The sequence below is a fragment of the Heterodontus francisci genome, chromosome 4 (genome assembly GCF_036365525.1).
Source record: "Heterodontus francisci isolate sHetFra1 chromosome 4, sHetFra1.hap1, whole genome shotgun sequence".
In the NCBI taxonomy this organism is placed as follows: domain Eukaryota; kingdom Metazoa; phylum Chordata; class Chondrichthyes; order Heterodontiformes; family Heterodontidae; genus Heterodontus; species Heterodontus francisci.
This window is the reverse complement of record NC_090374.1, coordinates 157275577-157294515: the sequence shown is the minus strand read 5'-3', so window position 1 is coordinate 157294515 and position 18939 is coordinate 157275577. Positions and strand designations below refer to the sequence as shown.

General features: G+C 42.9%; 1 protein-coding gene across 1 annotated transcript in view; it reads left to right on the top strand.

Annotated features, from left to right (window-relative positions):
- The first annotated feature begins 2063 nt into the window (after nucleotides 1–2063).
- psip1a (PC4 and SFRS1 interacting protein 1a) overlaps nucleotides 2064–18939 on the top strand; it is a 37411-nt gene continuing 20535 nt past the window's right edge. The window contains exons 1-5 of the mRNA XM_068030434.1: nucleotides 2064–2405; nucleotides 7096–7172; nucleotides 8388–8526; nucleotides 12218–12352; nucleotides 17977–18048. Coding sequence (XP_067886535.1) covers nucleotides 2334–2405; nucleotides 7096–7172; nucleotides 8388–8526; nucleotides 12218–12352; nucleotides 17977–18048 — 495 coding nt within the window. The 5' untranslated portion in view covers nucleotides 2064–2333. The remainder of the gene's footprint in view (nucleotides 2406–7095; nucleotides 7173–8387; nucleotides 8527–12217; nucleotides 12353–17976; nucleotides 18049–18939) is intronic.

The following is an 18939-nucleotide window of genomic DNA, read 5'->3' as shown; positions in this document are numbered from 1 at the left end:
TAGGACTAATATCAGTAAATTCTTCTTGAAGCTGAGGGCGAACAGCACTTGGAATGGGCTTCCCAAATAAATGTTGGACTTGGGAGAGAAACATCCTGAATGCAGTTAAAAACGATTAAATGCAGCAGCAGAGTCTTTCTGATTGGAAGAACTGATATGGACCACATTATCTTCCATATCAGTAATTATCTTGCGAAATTCAAACTATTGATGCAAAATTTGCATCTGTCTTTACCAAGGAAGAAGATGCAACCCAGGCAATGGTGAAAGAGGCAGTAATTTAGACACTAGAAGGGTTTAAAATTGATAAGGAGGACATATTAGATAGGCTGTCTATTCTTAAAGTGACCAGATGAGATGCATCCAAGGATACTGAGGGAAGTGAGGGTGGAAATCGCAGAGGCACTGGCCATAATTTTTCAGTCTTTCCAACTTGGGGGTGGTGCCAGTGGACTGGAGAATTGCAAACATTACACCTTTGTTCAAAAAAGGGTGTAAAAATAAGCCCAGCAACTACAGGCCAGTCAGTTTAACTTCAGTGGTGGGGAAACTTCTAGAAAGAATAATTTGGGACAAAATGAATAGTCACATGGACAAATGCTGGTTAATTAAAGAAAGCCAGCAGGGATTTCTTAAGGGAAAATCATGTTTCACTAACTTGCTGGAGTTTTTTGAGGAGGTAACAGAGAGGGTTGATGTGGGCAATGCTGTTGATGTGGTATACATGGACTTTCAAAAAGCGTTCGACAGACTTGTGAGCAGTTATAGCTCATGGAATAAAAGGGATGGTAGCAACATGGATATGGAATTGGCTGAGTGACAGGAAACAGAGTAGTGGTTAATGGATGTTTTTCAGGTTAGAGGAAGGTTTGTAGTGGAGTTCCCCAGGGATCAGTGTTGGGACCCTTGCTTTTCCTGATATATAGTGACTTAGAGTTTGCGGATGATACGAAACTTGGAAGAATTGTGAGCTGTGAGGAGGATAGTGTAGAACTGCAAAAGGACATAGACAAGTTAGTGGAATGGGCAGATAGGTGGCAGATGAAGTTCAATGCAGAGAAATGTGCAGTGATTCATTTTGGTAGGAAGAACATGGAGAGACAATATAAAATAAAGGGTACAATTCTAAAGTGGGTGCAGGAGCAGAGGGACCTGGATGTATATGTGCATAAGTCATTGAAGGTGGCAGGACAAGCTGAGAGAGTGGTTAATAAAGCATACAGTACCTTGGACTTTATTAATAGGGGCATAGAGTACAAGAGCAAGGAAGTTATGTTGGACTTGTACAAGACACTAGTTCGGCATCAGCTGGAGTATTGCATCCAGTTCTGGGCACCGCACTTTAGGAAAGATGTGAAGGCATTGGAGAGAGTACTGAAAAGATTCACGAGAATGGTTCCAGGGATTAGGAACTTCAATTATGAAGATGGTGAAGTTAGGACTGGGTGAAGTTTTCCTTGGAGAAGAGAAGGCTGAGAGGAGATTGATAGAGGTATTCAAAATCATGAGGGATTTGGACAGAGTAGATAGAGAGAAACTGTTCCCACTCGTGAAAGGATCGAAAACAAAAACGATTTAAAGTAACGGGCACGAGAAGCAAAAGCAGTGGGGAAAAACTTTTTCATGCAACGAGTGGTTAAGGTCTGGAATGCGCTGCCTGAGAGTTTGGTGGACTTAGGCTCAATTGAAGCATTCAAACGGGAATTAGACTGTTATATGAAAAGGAAAAATGTGCAGGGTTACCGGGAGAAGGGTACTAAGTGAATTGCTGTTTCGGAGAGCCAGTGCGGACACGATGGGCCGAATGTCCTCCTTAGGCACAATAACAATTCTGTGATCCTGAGATTCCAGTAGGGAGGTGCAGAAAAAAAATCTTGGTGCAAAAATCTATCTTCACCTTTTAATACTCATTTTTTTATTACAATGCATACATTTTAAAACTATATTTCATACGTATTTTCCCAAAGAAATTCACCAATTTGCACCGCTGCGTGCACAGTAAGTGTAGCCCCCGTTTTGCATGATGCTGATGGTGCAGTCGCTCTGGGACAGCGCGGAAGAGAGCAGGCTGCCTCTGCGGACAGGATGCGTGCGCGCACTCAGACTTTACAAGCGGCTTGAACGTCCCCAGGCAGAGCGTGTGCTCTGGGTTTGCACGCGCGAACAGAACGTTCCCGGGAATAGGTCGCGCTTTATTATCGCCTGCAACCGCGAGCAAAAATCGAAGGCGGCAACAGCAACAACAAGAAGAAGCGATCAAGGCCTCTCGCAGCATCTGTGAAGCAGGTTGGCAGCAGAGCTCGTCCTTTTCCTTGCCCCATCCCGAAGAGGCCATGACTCGCGAGTATAAAGCCGGGGAGTTGATTTTCGCCAAGATGAAGGGCTACCCTCACTGGCCTGCTCGGGTGAGTGGTGTATGCAGGAGGAGGGCGAAATGCAAGTCCAGGCTGACGGCCTGCATATTATTGTAGCGTTGTATCGCTCAAAAACAATTTTTGGGCGGTTTCTAAATAAGAGTCTTAACTGAGTTGCATGCAAACCCCTACAGAGGAGGACAAGCCTTAATTTGTGAGAGTTGCAGACTTTAAGGTAGTTTCACCGTGCATGTATCTTGCCAACACGCTTGCAGAATGCCATGGTGCTTTTGAGGAAGGAGGCGGGGTGCTGGGGTAACTGGTAATCTTGGTTGGCACGTGGAGTCCTCCTTAACTCGCTGCAGTTCAGATTAAAAATTGGGTTTTAATGTAGTTGGTGTTCGCATTTGTTGAAATAAAATATTCAGTTGTGTTTCCGGGAAAACTAAAATAGGTTCAGAAACCAGACTACCAAATACTACTTGTTAATCTAATAACCCATTCATTGCTTTTGTATGCGTCCTGTAGGCTGTGCTGTTTTGTCTTTTGATTCACCTATTCTTGTCTCGGTATTGCTAAGACAATTAATTATAACTGTTTCTGCCATGTGTTGCATTTGAGCTGCCACAACGGTGTGCAACGTGGTGACAAATGTGCTGCTTCGCTTCTATATTAAAATATTTGAAAATGTTTATTTGGTCGTTCACATCACATACTGGAAAAATAATCCTATTGGTGAACATGTGTTGGACCAGTTAATGTGGGTAAACTTACTGTATAATTGTTTGGAGGTTGAAATGACTATGGGAAATCGAATATTATGAATTGATTTTATTCTATTTATGGTGCTGATTAAAGAGAGCGTAACCTACATCCCAGGCAGTTCTGTTTCAGTGGGGCAGATCTGAGAATTCTCAATAGAGCTACCCAACTCCAAAAACAACAGGCCTCTGGCTGATCTATCTTGGCTGTGTTCTACCAGTTATTCTCCTTTTCCTACATTATCATTATTTTTACCATGTACTATCTACTGTATAATCTTATTGTCCCAAAGTAACCTGGACCAGGGTCTGTTTGGTAGCTGTACAGTTGTTAAGTAGAACTTCCATGTACTAAACTTTGACCTGAAACTCCAGATTTAGTAATGCTCCAGAAGCTTCTTGTCCTGCAAGCAGCTGTTTAGCTGTAATTGCTGTCCGGTTTGTTCTGGTACTGCCGCTGAATTTGACTATTTTAAAATTTTCTTGTAATGGGTCTGTTTTTGCCCCTGAGGAAGCCACATTGAGAATAGACCCATCAGGCCTGCCAAATTGGAACAGCATAACAATTATCCGATCAAAATATCGAATGTTGCCTACATGAAGGTGAGTCAGTGGGGATGGGAGAGTTTATAGTTCGCTACAGTGAGGTCTGACTACATTCTGTACCTTTATTTCTCATTTGAGGTTTTTTGTATTCATTGAGGTGAGGGTGTGTCAATGGGATTCTTCCCATTTCAGCATGAAGCACCCCAGTTAGGTATGGCACAGCTTAGAAGCAGATTAACGCTCCCTCCTCTCTGCTCCAATAATGCCTCAGCCCCAAACACAGCAATGTGACATCTTTTCTATATCTCACCCCTGAAATCCAATAGCCATTCTGAGTGAGATTGCCATTTAATGCTAAATTAGGAATCATTTTCTGCTACACATCCATTAGATACTAAACTAAGACTGCTCAGCCTCATCTCACAATAGAAACCATGCAGCCAGGAGACACAAGAAACTTTCATCGCAATAGTCTGGACTGAATTTGAATCATAGTCTCAAAGGTGAAGTGCACTGCACCACTCATTTCGACAGTACCTCCCAAACCTGTGACATCCGCAACCTAGAATGACAAGGACAGCAGGTGCGTGGGAACACCATCGCGTCCCAGTCACGCATCATTCTGACCTGGACGTGCATTGCTGTCCCTTCCTGGTTACTAGGTCAAAATTCTGGATCTCTTTGCCTAACAGCATTATGGGAGCACTTTCACCACATGGACTGTAGCAGTTTAAAAATAACGCACAGCACCACTTTCTGTAGGCCAGCTAGGGATTAGCAATAAATGCTGGCCTTGCTGGTGATACCCATGTCCCAACAGTGAATATTTTTTTTAAAGTTTGTAAGATAAATTTTAATACTTTGCTGTGGGCAATCAGCAGCAGCAGAATTGTACTCAACCACAATCTGTAACCTCATGGCCTGGCATATTCTCTGCTCTACCATTACCATCAAGCCAGGGGACCATTTCAATGTAGTGTGCAGGAGGGCATGCCAGGAGCAGCACCAGGCATACCTCAAAATGAGGGGTCAAGCTGGTGAAGCTACAACCCAGGACTACTTGCGTGCCAAACAGCGTAAGCAGCATGCGATAGACAGAGCTAAGCAATCCCTTAACCAATGGATCAGATCTAAGCTCTGCAGTCCTGCCACATCTAGCCGTGAATGGTGGTGGACAATTAAACAACTAACTGTGGCTCCATAAATATCCCCATCCTCAATGATGAGGGAGCCCAACACATCAGTGCAAAAGACAAGGCTGAAGCATTTGCAACAATATACAGCCAGGAGTGTTGAGTGGATGATCCATCTCAGCCTCCTTCTGAAGGCCCCAGCATCACAGATGCCAGTCTTCAGCCAATTCAATTCTCTCTACCTGATCTCAAGAAACCACTGAAGGCACTGCATACAGCAAAGGTTATGGGCCCTGACAACAATATGACAATAGTACTGAAGACCTGTGCTCCAGAACTTGCCACACCCCTAGCCAAGCTGTTCCAGTACAGCTACAACACTGGCATCTACCCTAATATGTGGAAAATTGCCCAGGTATGTCCTGTACACAAAAAGCAGGACAAGTACAACCCGGCCACTTACCGCCCCATCAGTCTACTCTCAATCATCAAAAAAGTGATGGAAGGTGTCGTCAACAGTGCCATCAAACGGCACTTGCTCAGCAATAACCTGCTCATTGATGCTCAGGACCACTCAGCTCCTGACCTTACTACAGCCTTGGTTCAAACATGGACAAAAGAGCTGAACTCAAGAGGTGAGGTGAGAGTGACTGCCCATGACATCGAGGCAGCACTTGACTGAGTTTGGCATCGAAGAGCCCTAGCAAAACTGGAATCACTGGGAATCGGGGAAAACTCTCTGCTAGTTGGAGTCATACCTAGTGCAAAGGAAGATGGTTGTGGTTGTTGGAGGTCAGTCATCTCAGCTCCAGGACATCACTACAGGAGTTCCTCAGCCTCATCTCACAATAGAAACCATGCAGCCAGGAGACACAAGAAACTTTCATCGCAATAGTCTGGACTGAATTTGAATCATAGGCCCAACGATCTTCAGCTGCTTCATCAATGACCTTCTTTCAATCATAAGGTCAGAAGTGAGAATGTGCATTCATCAGCGAACAGTGTTCAGCACCATTCGCGACTCCTCAAATACTGAAGCAGTCCGTGAGAAATGCAGCAAGACCTGGACAATATCCAGGCTTGGGCTGATAAGTGGCAAGTAACATTAGCGCCACACAGTTGCCAGGCAATGACCATCTCCAACAAGAGAGAATCTAACCATCTCCCTTTGATATTCAATGGCATTACGGTTACTGAATCCCCCACTATCAAGATCCTGGGGGTTACCAATGACCAGAAACTGAACTGGACCAGCCATATAAATACCGTGGCTACAAGAGCAGGTCAGAAGCTAGGAATCCTGCGGCGAGTAACTCATCTCCTGACTCCCCGAAGCCTGTCCACCATCTACAAGGCACAAGCCAGGAGTGTGATGGAATACTCTCCACTTGCCTGGAGGGTTGCAGCGCCAACAACATTCAAGCAGCTCGACACCATCTAGGACAAAGCAGCCTGCTTGATTGGCACCCCATCCACAAACATTCACTCCCTTCACCTCTGACGCACAGTAGCAGCACTGCAGAAATGCACCAAGGCTTCTTAGATAGTGACCTCTACCACCTAGAAAGACAAGGGGAGCAAATACATGGGAATATCACCACCTGCAAATTCTCCTCCAAGCCACACACCATCTTGACTTGGAGCTATATCGCCGTTCGTTCACTATCGCTGGGTCAAGATCCTGGAACTCCCTAACAGCATTGTAGGTGTACCTACCCCCACATGGACTGCAGCAGTTCAAGAAAGCAGCTCACCACCACCTTCTCAAGGGCAATTAGGGATGGGTAATAAATGATGGCCGAACCAGCAACACCCACATCCCATGAATGAATTTAAAAAAACTTTTACATAATTGCTTTCCTCTGTCCCCTGGGTTGTACCATCCATTTTGGATCTGGAGCTGGCAGCAAAAAAAACTCCTCCAGCTCTAATTGAAGCCCAGAAATTTAAAGGTAAACTTTTGTTCTGTTTTGCTGCATTAATAGTTACCTTGTTTGGGGCATAGGAAACCAATTCCTAGCGGATTGAGCTGGAGGGCTTTGAGAGTTAATAGTGCAGATCTGCTCCAAATCCTAATATGTCCTATTGGAATCAGGCCTGAAAAGTGCAAGACTTGTACAAAAATCTCTGATGTATGTACTCTGAGTAGATATTTTGTTTCTTTTCCTTTAAACGCCCATGGATAAAATACTTCCGAGTTGTATCAAGCTTTCAAGTAATGGTTTGCGGCAAAGCACTGATCACTGATGCTTCGCAGCTTGTGATCTGATAAGTAAAGGAAATGTCTTTTTGTTTCTGCAGATTGATGATTTCGCTGACGGAGCAGTAAAATCTTCAACAAATAAATATCCCATTTTCTTCTTCGGAACTCATGAGACGTGAGTAATAACTTTTGGTATTCTTTACAGAAATGGTTGAGATCTTGACTGTCTGACAGGCTGGAATTCACACTTGCGTATGTATTTTAAAGGAAAACAAATACCATCCTACATGGAAGTGCTCTTATTGTTCGGCTTGATTTCTTTCATAAAATCAAATGCTTTGTGTCAGCCTTCGCTCAAGTGGTAGCATTGTGGCCTTTGTGTCAGAAGGTCATGGACTCAAATCTGACACCAGAGATTTGACCGCATAATCTAGACTGATACATCACACCTGTTGATGCTGAATTTCAGATGAGACATCGAACTGAGGTCTCACCTGCCCTATTGAGTGGACTTCCTGATGTCATGAAAGGCACTATATAAATGAAAGTCCTTTTTTTCTTTCTGCCTTTCTCTCAAAATGGATTTAAAACCTTTTTGCACACCCTGAGTAGCTTAATTTGTTTAGTTTGTTAATGTCTTGGTGGAGATGTGTGTTACAGTAAAGTTAATGTCCTCTTAATAATAACCATTGGCTGTTGAAGCATTTAATAAAAAGTAGTCAGGACTGCTATGAGATAGGGGAGATTTGCACTCCAATTCCAATGAGCTGGTTCAAAGAAAGAATTTGCATTTATATAGTGCCTTTCAGGACGTCCCAAATGCTTTACAGCTAGTGAAGCACTGTTGGAGTGTAGTTACTGTTGTAATCTAGGGAAATGCAGCAGCAGTTAGATAATGATCAGATAATCTGTTTTAGTTGTTGGTTGAGCTCGTAGAACTCCCCTGCTCGTCCTTGAATAGCGCTATGGGATCTTTTATGCACACCTGAGAGGGCAGACAAAGCCTTGAGCTTTTGACTCCATCGAAAGATGGTACCTTCAATAGATTTGAAGTGTCAGCCTTTCTTATGTGCTTACGTCTGGAGTGGGCTTGAATCCACTACCTTCTGACTCCGAGCTGAGAGTGTCACCACTGAGGTATAGCTGACTCCTAAATATTTTTTGTAACAAGATTAACAATAAGGAGATATGTATGTGGAAGTGTACTAGTTGCCACAGTTGCCATCCTCTTTCTGAATTTTATGTTGTACAGTTTTATATAGCATACTGGTAATTTTGCCAGTTCCAGAAGAAGGGCTTAGTGCTTGAACCCCTGACATTTGTACTGAAAGGTATAGCTACGACCTAGAAAATGTAGAAGCTAAGCATACTTAATTTAAAAAAACTTCAGTGCCTATTTAGGTCCACGAGACATTTATCCATATGAAGAAAACAAGGAAAAGTACGGGAAGCCCAACAAAAGAAAGGGTTTCAACGAAGGACTGTGGGAAGTTGAAAATAATCCGACTGTCAAATTTCTAGGACAACAGGTGAGTGCAACATTTGGTGCAAAACATAAAAGCAGGTGTACAGAAAATAGCCCTGAAGCTTGCTGTTATTGGAGTATGCCATTTAAAAAAAAATGGAGGTTGACTCTGTCCTCCATCTCCGAACATTAATTATAATGGTGTAACTGATGAGACAAAACATGGTTCTTGTCTGCTTTGACAAATGGCTTTAAAATTCCAGCTGATCCAATGCCAAATCAAATAAATTTCATCCTTTTGATAAAGGTCTATAGCATTGGCTTTGTAGAAGCATAAAATGGTTACACCACAGAAGGAGGCCATTCAGCATGACGAGTCTGTGTCGGCTCTCTGCAAGAGCTATATAGCTAGTCCCACTCTCCCCACCCTTTCCCCATAGCCCTGCAAATTTTTTCTATTCCGGAGCTTATCCATTTCCTTTTTGAAAGCCACGATTGAATCTGCCTCCACCACCGTTTCAGGCAGTGCATTCCAGAACCTAACCACTCTTGCGTAAATAAAGTTTTCCCTAATGTCACCTTTGGTTCTTTTATCAAGCAACTTAAATTCGTGTCCTGGTTCTCGAACCTTTCGCCAATGGGAACAAATTCTATCTACTCTGTCTAGACACCTTATGGTTTTGAACACCTCCATCAAATCTCCTGGCAACCTTCTCTTCTCTAAGGAGAACAACCCCAGCTTCTCCAATCTATCCATGTTACTGAAGTCCCTCATCCATGGAACCAATCTCGTAAATCTTTTTGCACCTTCTCTGTAGCTTTTGCATCCTTTCTAAAGTGCAGTACTTAGAATTGGGCACAAGACTCCAGTTGAGAATGAACCAGTGTTTTTTTAAAGATTCATGATAACTTCCTTGCTTTTGTACTCAATGCCTCTATTTATAAAGCCCAAGGCTGCATATATCTTTTTAACCACTGAGTCAATCTGCCCGGCCACCTTCGATGATTTGTGTGCATATACCCCCCGGTTTCTCGATTCCTGCACCCCCTTCAGATTTGCACCTTTAGTTTATATTGCATTAAGTTTCATCTGTCATGTGTCAGCCCATTCCATCAGTCTAACTCTGTTCTCTTGAAGTCTATCACTATCCTCCTCACAGTTCACAATACTTTCAAGTTTTTTTGTCATCTGCAAATTTTGAAATTGTGCTCTGTACACCCAAGTCTAAGTCATTAATACATATCAAAAAAAAAGCAGTGGTAACGACCCATGGGGAACCCCACTATATACCTTCCTATACTCTGGGGGGGAAAAAAACAATTGTTCAATACTGCTCTGGTTCCTGTCAGTCAGGCAACTTCTTACTGATGCTGCCACTGTCCCTTGTGTGCTATGGGCTTCAGCTTTGCTGGAAAGCCAATTATATGGCACTGTATCAAATGCCTTTTGGAGGTGCACATATGCTTCATCAACCCTCTCTGTTAGTTCATCATCATATTGGTTAAACATGATTCGCCTTTAACAAATCCGTAATGGCTGCCTTTAATCAATCTACACTTGTTTAAGTAACTTAATTTTGTCCAGGATTATTATTTCTAAAAGCTTTCCACCATTGAGGTTAAACTGACTGGCCTGTAGTTGCTAGGCTTATCTACGCACCGTTTTTTGAACAAGGGTGTAAAGTTTGTAATTGGCCAGTCCTTTGGCACCACCCCTGTATCTACGGAGGATTGGAAGATTATGGCCAGTACCTCTGCAGTTTATACCCGTGCTTCCCTTAGCATCCTCGTATGCATCCCATCTGGTCCTAGTGATTTAGCAACTTTAAGTACAGTCAGCCTTTCTAATGCCTCCTCTTTATCCATCTTTAGCCCATCGAGTTCTTCAACTACCTGTTCTTTCACTATGACTTCAGCAGTATCTTCCTTGTTAAAGACAGATGCAAAGTACTCATTTAGAACCTCAACCATGCCCTCTTCCTCCATGTGTAGATCCCCTTTTTTGTCCCTCATCAGCCCCACCCCTCGTTCTGTCCTTTTACTAATTGTATGCCTACAGAAGACTTTTGGATTCCCTTTTATGTTAGCTACCAGACTCTTCGCATACTCTTTTTTTTTTTTGCCTCTCTTACTTCCTTTTTCTTTTCTGTCTTTACTTTCTATATTCAGTCAGGTTCTCACTTGTATTATCGACCTGACTTTTTCTGTTTCATCTTACTCTCTTTCTCGTCAAAGCTCCGGCTTTGTTTGCCCTACCTTTCTCCCTTGTAGGAATGTACCTCGACTGTACCCGAACCATCTCATCTTTAAAGGCAGTCCATTGTTCTGCTACTGTTTTGCCTGCCAATCTTTGATTCCACTTTACCCTGGACAGGTCTGTTCTCAATGCACTGAAGTTAGCCTGCCTCCAATTAAGCATTTTTGCTCTGGATTGCTCCTGGTCCTTTTCCATAGCTAACCTAAATCTATGATACTATGATCACTCCTAAATTTTCCCCTACCAGATCCAGCAAAGCCATCTTCCCCATTGGGCCGGAATGGTACTTGTCAAGAAAATTCTCCTGAGCACACTTGAGAAACTCTTCTCCCTCTTTGTCCTTTACACTTCTTATCCTAATATAGACTGGGATAATTAAAGTCTCCCGTTATCAGTACTCTCTAGTTCTTGCATCGTTCTGCAAGTTTGCTCCTCTATATCTTTCCTGCTAGTTTGGCCGATAAAATACACCCAGTAGTGTAAAGGCATCGCTATTGTTTCTCAAGTCTAACCAAATAGATACTGTTAGTGACCTTTCTGGGACATCCTCTCTCTCTCACTCTCTCCAGGACTAAAATATTCTCCTTAATCAATACTGCCACCCCTTCTCCTTTCTTTCCTTCCCTCTTACGTAGACACCTTGTATTTAGGAATATTTAGTACCCAGTCCTGCAAGTTTTTGAGGCAGATCTTGGTTATCACCACAACATCATGCCTGCAAAACTTATTCACCACGCTTTGTGCATTTACATATATGCACTGTAAACTTGAATTAGATCTTACTGTATTCCATTAGTCTGACCCCACTTAATACCTTACTGTTTATGGCAAATTGTGGCTCAGATCTAATAAGCTAGTGATCCCAACTTGTCCACTGCAGTTGGTAAAATAGCTCTTGTGCAAATTAAATCCAAAGGGGGCAACCGGTGGCTACTTGGGTGATACATTGAAAGTAACTTGTTGCAGATGGAGTAATATCGGACTTCAAAGCCTGCATTGGTTTGCATTACAGAAAGTAACATTTAATTAGGTATGGGTACATTCTGAGCAACAATCTTGTATTTTGTGCATTAAACCTGTTTAAATATATTTTACTTACACTGTGATATTAATTTATCCAGATTATTGAAATTTGTCTCTTGTCTGTATTCCTGCTCTTTCAAGCATGATTTTTCTTGTAAAATGCCAACAGCTCTTTAGCGCCTTCTCCCAAATGGCTGTTCTTCATGTGAACTTGCGGAGTGTATGCTGGCTGGTTAGTAATGACCCTCCGGCTTTCTTAGTTAACTCAACTAATTGGAATTAAAAATTTATACTTTCTTTGTTCTTTGTGACTCAATGATCACTGAATCATCAGAGGAGTCCAGTGTTGACACACTACCCAGCAACAACAGCTGAGGCCTAGAAATGCATAACATCTGGCAGTGCTGGGGAGGTGGTAATTGAAACCATCCTGCACTGTTTATTAATTGTTTACAATATTTGGGTGTTTTTTTAGGGTTCTAATAAACGTGCTCGCAAGTTGTCAACTGACAAAGATGTTGAAGAGGGGAAGGAAACAAGTGGTTCAAATCTGGGGAAGGAGGAGCCTGACGCTGGCAGTTCGCCAGAGTTTGATAAGCAAAGTGACGAGGTATGTAATATGTATCGGGTGATCATTGTGTGTAACAGCCTGTACTTATGAATATGAATTAAAGTGGACAGTACGTGTTACATTTTTGTGCTTTCTTACCCGTTTTACTGTCTCTCTGGCTGTGTTTCAGACTGCTCAAGTAGGTAAGACCTAGCTTACTACAGTCTTGAATGTTTTCACTTGTCCAAATATCGATCAGAATTAGTTGATTAATGTAGCTCCTTTTAATGTAGAAAAACATTCCAAGGTGTATCACAGGAGAGCTAATTAGACAAAAATTGACACCATGCCAAATAAAGTTCTTAAAAGTAGGGAGGGAAGTGGCAAAAAAGAGAAAGCTCAGCACTTTCAGAAGGTGAGACCAAAATGGCTGAATGCTTTGACAGGATGGAGGGAATATATAGAACCGTACAGTGATATAGCACAAAAGGAGGCCATTTGGTCCATTGTGTCTGTACCAGCTCTTGGGGACTAATTGGATAGGTCTTTCAATCAATGCTGTTTCTCTGTAGCCCGACAAATCTTTCCCATTCAAGTATTTATTCCATTCTCCTTTGAAAGTTACTATTGAATTTGCTTCCACCACCCTTTCAGGCAGTACATTCCAGATCATAATTTACTGTGTGCATGTACATACAAATATCTCCCCTTTTGCCAATTACTATAAATCTGTGTTCTCTGGTTACCAACCCTCTGCCACTGGAAACAATTTCTCCTTATTTATTCATCAAAACCTCTTAAATCTCCGCGTTAGCTTCTGGCTCTGGAGAGAAACCCCAGTTTCACCACATAATTGGAATCATGAATCCCTAGTACCATTCTTGTAAATCTCTGCTTCCCCCGCTCTCCTGTCTTAACACCTTCCTAAAATGTAGTGCCCAGAATTGGACACAGTACTCCAGTTGGGGCCCAAATAGTTGATTTATGAGGTTTAGCATAACTTCCTTGCTTTTGTCACTCTAAGCTTCGGCTTATAAAGCCAAAAACCCTGTTTGCTTCTTTTAATAGCTTCTAAACCTGTCCAGGCAGTCAAACATTAGTGTACATATCTCCTCAAATGTCTCTGTTCCCATGCTATCTTTAAAATTATTTTAATCTATTGCCTTCCTTCATTCTCTTCCTCCTTCCTACCAAAAATGCATCACTTCACTCTGCTATGTTAAATTTCATCTGCCATGCGTGTGCATTTCATCAGTTTATGTCCTCCTAAAGTCTGTTGCTATCCTCCACATTATTCACCACATTTCCAGGTTTTATGGCATCTGCAGACTTTTAAATTACACCCTATAGATTCAAGTTTAGGTCATCAAAACACATCAAAAAAGAGCGACAGTTCTAATGCTGACCCCTGACAGACACCACTATATACTTCCTTCCACTCTGCAAAATCAACTGTTCACCACTACTGTCTGGTTTTTTTTTGTCCCTTGGCCGAATTTTCTTATCCATGGTGTCACTGCCTCTATAATTTCATGGGCTTCTAGTTGCTAACAAGTCTATTATGAGGTATTGTATCAAAAGCCTTTTGAAAATTTGTATACCCAACATTAACCTTCACAGAACTTAGTCAAGATAGTCAAACACAATTTGCCTTTCACAAATCCATGTAATCTGTTAATAATGAAGCTATATTTTTCCAAGTATCTTAATTTTGTAATAAAAATAGAAAATGCTGGAAATACTCAGGTTTGGTAGCGAGCCTGACGTCGGGATCTGTGGTGGGGGGCATGAAGATTGCCCCGGATGAGGCCTGCCATGGACCTTGACGCCAGCAGGGCCTGATGTCCACCCCCCGCCCCCAACCTCCACTCGGCAACAGGACTGCCATTTAAATATTTAAATAAATTAGTCTCCTGTCTCCTCCTGAAGTCCCGCCACGATCTTCACCCCAGTGTCCGGTACTGCTGCACCTTCCAATCCCCATCTGGGGAAACGAGGCGCAACGCTGGTGGGGAGAGATGAGAAGGTAAGTTACTCGTTGGGGGAGGGAAACAAGGTCAAATTAACGTCATGGGTGCAGAGGATAGTGGGAAGGGTTATAGTTTAAAGTTTCTGCATTTTGGGGTGGTGGGGGAGAAGGTCAGATTGTGAAGATAAGTGTTTTGGGCAGACAAATAATTAATATTGTGGGGTGGGAGGGGGCAAAAGAAATTATTTACTTCAATTCATTATTGCTTAAAATATTTGAATGCCCTTGTCGGGCTGGCAGCTCTTTAAAAATGGCGTCAGCACCTGCACGCTGGCAGCTGACACCATTGCCGGGGACGGACAGCTGCCCCCTCCACGTGATCGGGGGGCAGCCTGCCCCGGCTATTTAAATGAACCGTCGTGCTAGGAATTGTGGCGGCTCTTTGGTGGCGGGCTGTCATTTTTTTTGCCATGCGCTGATATCTATAGTGGGCTCATAAAGTTCAGCTCAACGTGTGTATCGTTCAGGTTAGGGATCGCCATTCAATACCTAAGCCCGTTGCTGCACTCTAATTTCCGATATGAAACATCCCTCCTTGCTGTGCACCAATTGTACACCCTGATAGTCCCTGACAGTGTGCGTCTGATCGCCATTGTACTCTGGGATAGAGATAGAGGTCTTTAAGCTTATGAAAGAGTTCAGTAGGGTTGGTGTAGAGAAGGTATTTTTACTCATGGGGCAGACCAGACCTAGAGACCATAAATGTAAGACAGACACCAATAAATCCCATAGGGAATTGAGGAGAAACTTTTTTTTTAAACATGGAGGGTGATTGGAGCTCACTGCAAGGCGCAGTTGAGGTGAATAGCAGAGATGCAGTTAGATAAACACTGAAGGGGAAAGGAATAGAGGGATATGCTGATAGGGTGATCTAGAGAGAAGGGAGGAGGCTCCTGTGGAACATGGACCAGTTAGGTCAAATGGCCTGTTTCTTGACCCTAAATTCTTAACGTTTCAGATCAGAACTGACAAAGGTTAGAAATGTAATAGGCTTTGAACAAGTGAAAAGGGGGAGTTGGGGGGCGGGGGAGAAGAACAAAAGGGAAGGTGTGTGATGGGGCAGAGGTTAAATGACAAAGATGTCACGGAACAAAGGCAAAAGGAGTGTTAATAGTTGTATCAGGTAGATAATCCAGGTAATTATAGACCGGTGAGCCTGACGTCAGTGGTAGGGAAGCTGCTGGGGAAGATACTGAGAGATAGGATCTATTCCCATTTGGAAGAAAATAGGCTTATCAGTGATAGGCAACATGGTTTTGTGCAGGGAAGGTCATGTCTTACCAACTTAATAGAATTCTTTGAGGAAGTGACAAAGTTGATTGATGAGGGAAGGGCTGTAGATGTCATATACATGGACTTCAGTAAGGCGTTTGATAAGGTTCCCCATGGTAGGCTGATGGAGAAATTGAAGTCGCATGGGGTCCAGGGTGTACTAGCTAGATGGATAAAGAACTGGCTGGGCAACAGGAGACAGAGAGTAGCAGTGGAAGGGAGTTTCTCAAAATGGAGACTGTGACCAGTGGTGTTCCACAGGGATCCGTGCTGGGACCACTGTTGTTTGTGATATACATAAATGATTTGGAGGAAAGTATAGGTGGTCTGATTAGCAAGTTTGCAGACGACACTAAGATTGGTGGAGTAGCAGATAGTGAAGGGGACTGTCAGAGAATACAGCAGAATATAGATAGATTGGAGAGTTGGGCAGAGAAATGGCAAATGGAGTTCAATCAGGGCAAATGCGGGGTGATGCATTTTGGAAGATCCAATTCAAGAGTGAACTAATAAATGGAAAAGTCCTGGGGAAAATTGATGTACAGAGAGATTTGGGTGTTCAGGTCCATTGTTCCCTGAAGGTGGCAACGCAGGTCAATAGAGTGGTCAAGAAGGCATACGGCATGCTTTCCTTCATCGGACGGGGTATTGAGTACAAGAGTTGGCAGGTCATGTTACAGTTGTATAAGACTTTGGTTCGGCCACATTTGGAATACTGCGTGCAGTTCTGGTCGCCACATTATCAAAAGGATGTGGATGCTTTGGAGAGGGTGCAGAGGAGGTTCACCAGGATGTTGCCTGGTATGGAGGGCGCTAGCTATGAAGAGAGGTTGAGTAGATTAGGATTATTTTCATTAGAAAGACGAAGGTTGAGGGGGGACCTGATTGAGGTGTACAAAATCATGAGAGGTACAGACAGGGTGGATAGCAAGAAGCTTTTTCCCAGAGTGGGGGATTCAATTACTAGGGGTCACGAGTTCAAAGTGAGAGGGGAAAAGTTGAGGGGGGATATGCATGGAAAGTTCTTTACGCAGAGGGTGGTGGGTGCCTGGAACGCGTTGCCAGCGGAGGTGGTAGACGCGGGCACGATAGCGTCTTTTAAGATGTATCTAGACAGATACATGAATGGGCAGGAAGCAAAGAGATACAGACCCTTAGAAAATAGGCAACATGTTTAGATAGAGGATCTGGATCGGCGCAGGCTTGGAGGGCCGAAGGGCCTGTTCCTGTGCTGTAATTTTCTTTGTTTTTTGTTCTCTTTGTATGAAAAGACAAAACATTAGTCCAGAGAAAGTGCTGAGGGCAGATAATGGTCTGATGAAAGGTCACAGACCTGAAACATTAGCTCTTTCTATCTCCACAGATGCAGCCATACCTGCTGAGTATTTCCAGCACTTTCTGTTTTTATTTCAGATTTCCAGCATCTGCAGTATTTTGCTTCTATTAATTTTGTCCTGGATGTTTGTCTCTGCAAGTTCCCATACTAATGACATTAGGCCATCTGACCTGTGATTGCCAGGTTTGATCCTGTCCCCTCTTTTGAACAGAAATGTAACATTTGCAGTCCTCTGGCACCATCCTGATGTCAAAGGAAGATTGTAACCAGAGCCATTATTACCTGCACCCTTACGTGCCTGGAGTCGGAGGACTATATGTTGAGGTGAAGGAAGAAGTTGCAGTTAGATTGGAATGAAGCTGTGGAAGGTTTTCAAAACAAAAGCTGGGGCTTTGAATTTAGTGTGTTTGGAGACCAGAATCTAATGGAGGTTACAGGGTATAGGTTGCTGAGCAAGCAAGATCTGGAATGGAAAATGGGCGGTGGAAGTTTGGACAAGCTAGAGTTTCTAGGGGAGGAGTTCCACAGTTTGCGAGAGGTACGATTGATGAGTCTTGAAATAGTCTTGGTAGTTTATTAAGTCATAGAACATGATATCTGACTAATCCATTCTAGATTAGTGTGAGATCTATAGCAGGAGGAGATGGTAGCGTAGTGGTAATGTTACTGAGCTAGTAATTCAGAGGTCCAAGCTAATGCCCTAGGGACATGGGTTCAGATCCACTACGGCAGCTCATGAAATTTAAATTCAATTAATTAATTAAAAATCTGGAATTGAAAGCTAGTCTCAGTTTCATGGCACCATTACTATCATTGATTATCATAAAAAGCCATCCGGTTCGCTAATGTCCTTTTAGGGAAGGAAATCTGCTGTCCTTACCTGGTCAGGCCTACATGTGATCTTTGTTTGAAGTAATCAGTTTGTTTTTCCCTGGATGCCTAGGCCTAGGGTTTCTCCCCCTACCCTCAAGAAATGCAGTTAAATCTTGTTGCCTGGATAACCTTGTGTCTTTTGGTCCATTTTGATGGCTTATTACTGTTTAATAGGAGACTTCTCCAAAGAAAGCTGCAGTAGTGCAGACTCCAAAGAAAGGTGCCAAGCGGGGAAGAAAGAGAAAGGTACGGCATATCTTACTGGTTTGTACGAATGCTTAAAGGAATTTGCCAGTTTCTGTTCTGCCATTTGGGTCCAGATGTGTCAGCAGTGAACACTAATCTGGTGTCGATGTTGAGTACCAGCATCTAAATCTAGGCTCATTAGTCAAATCCATGTGAGTGAGTTAAGAATATATATACACCTCTTTAATTGTTGCATTTAACTGATTGAATACTGCTGTTCTGGTGTCCGTTTATATTGGACTGAATTATTACAGGATCTAGCATGAAATCCACCACCAGAGTTGGATTTAGTTTGTCAGGACCAATCTAGTGCATAGAAGGAGTTCACATTGACGATCAAATGATATCATCCATTCATCCATCACCCTCCACTGATGACATATGCTTGTCAGTGGATGGAGGTGAAAGATTTTTGTGAAAACCTTTTGCTTCCTTTGCTCCGCATACAGAGAGATGTCTGTCCTCTACCTTACCGTGGAGTGCAGGTGAGATCTGGTACACAAAGAAAGTAGGGTGTAATTTAATCCATATTTCAATCAGCTGGGTCCTCCCACATACAAAGCTGCTGTATCATAGGTCATGTGTATGATGACAATCCATATTGGGCATGCATTGAGAAATTATCTTCCTATACATACCTCCATTTCCAACAGCACTGAGGGTGTACCTACCCCACATGGACTACAGCGGTTCAAGAAGGCGGCTTACCACCACCTTCTCCAGGGCAGTTAGGGATGGGTAATAAATGCTGGCCTAGCCAGTGACGCCCACATCCTATGAATGAATAAAAAAAAATGTACAGTGCAAAGGAAAATTATAATTCTATCATATATCCTGTTCACAGGTTTATTATACAGGACTGACTTAACTTTTAATTTGAAACGTATAAAC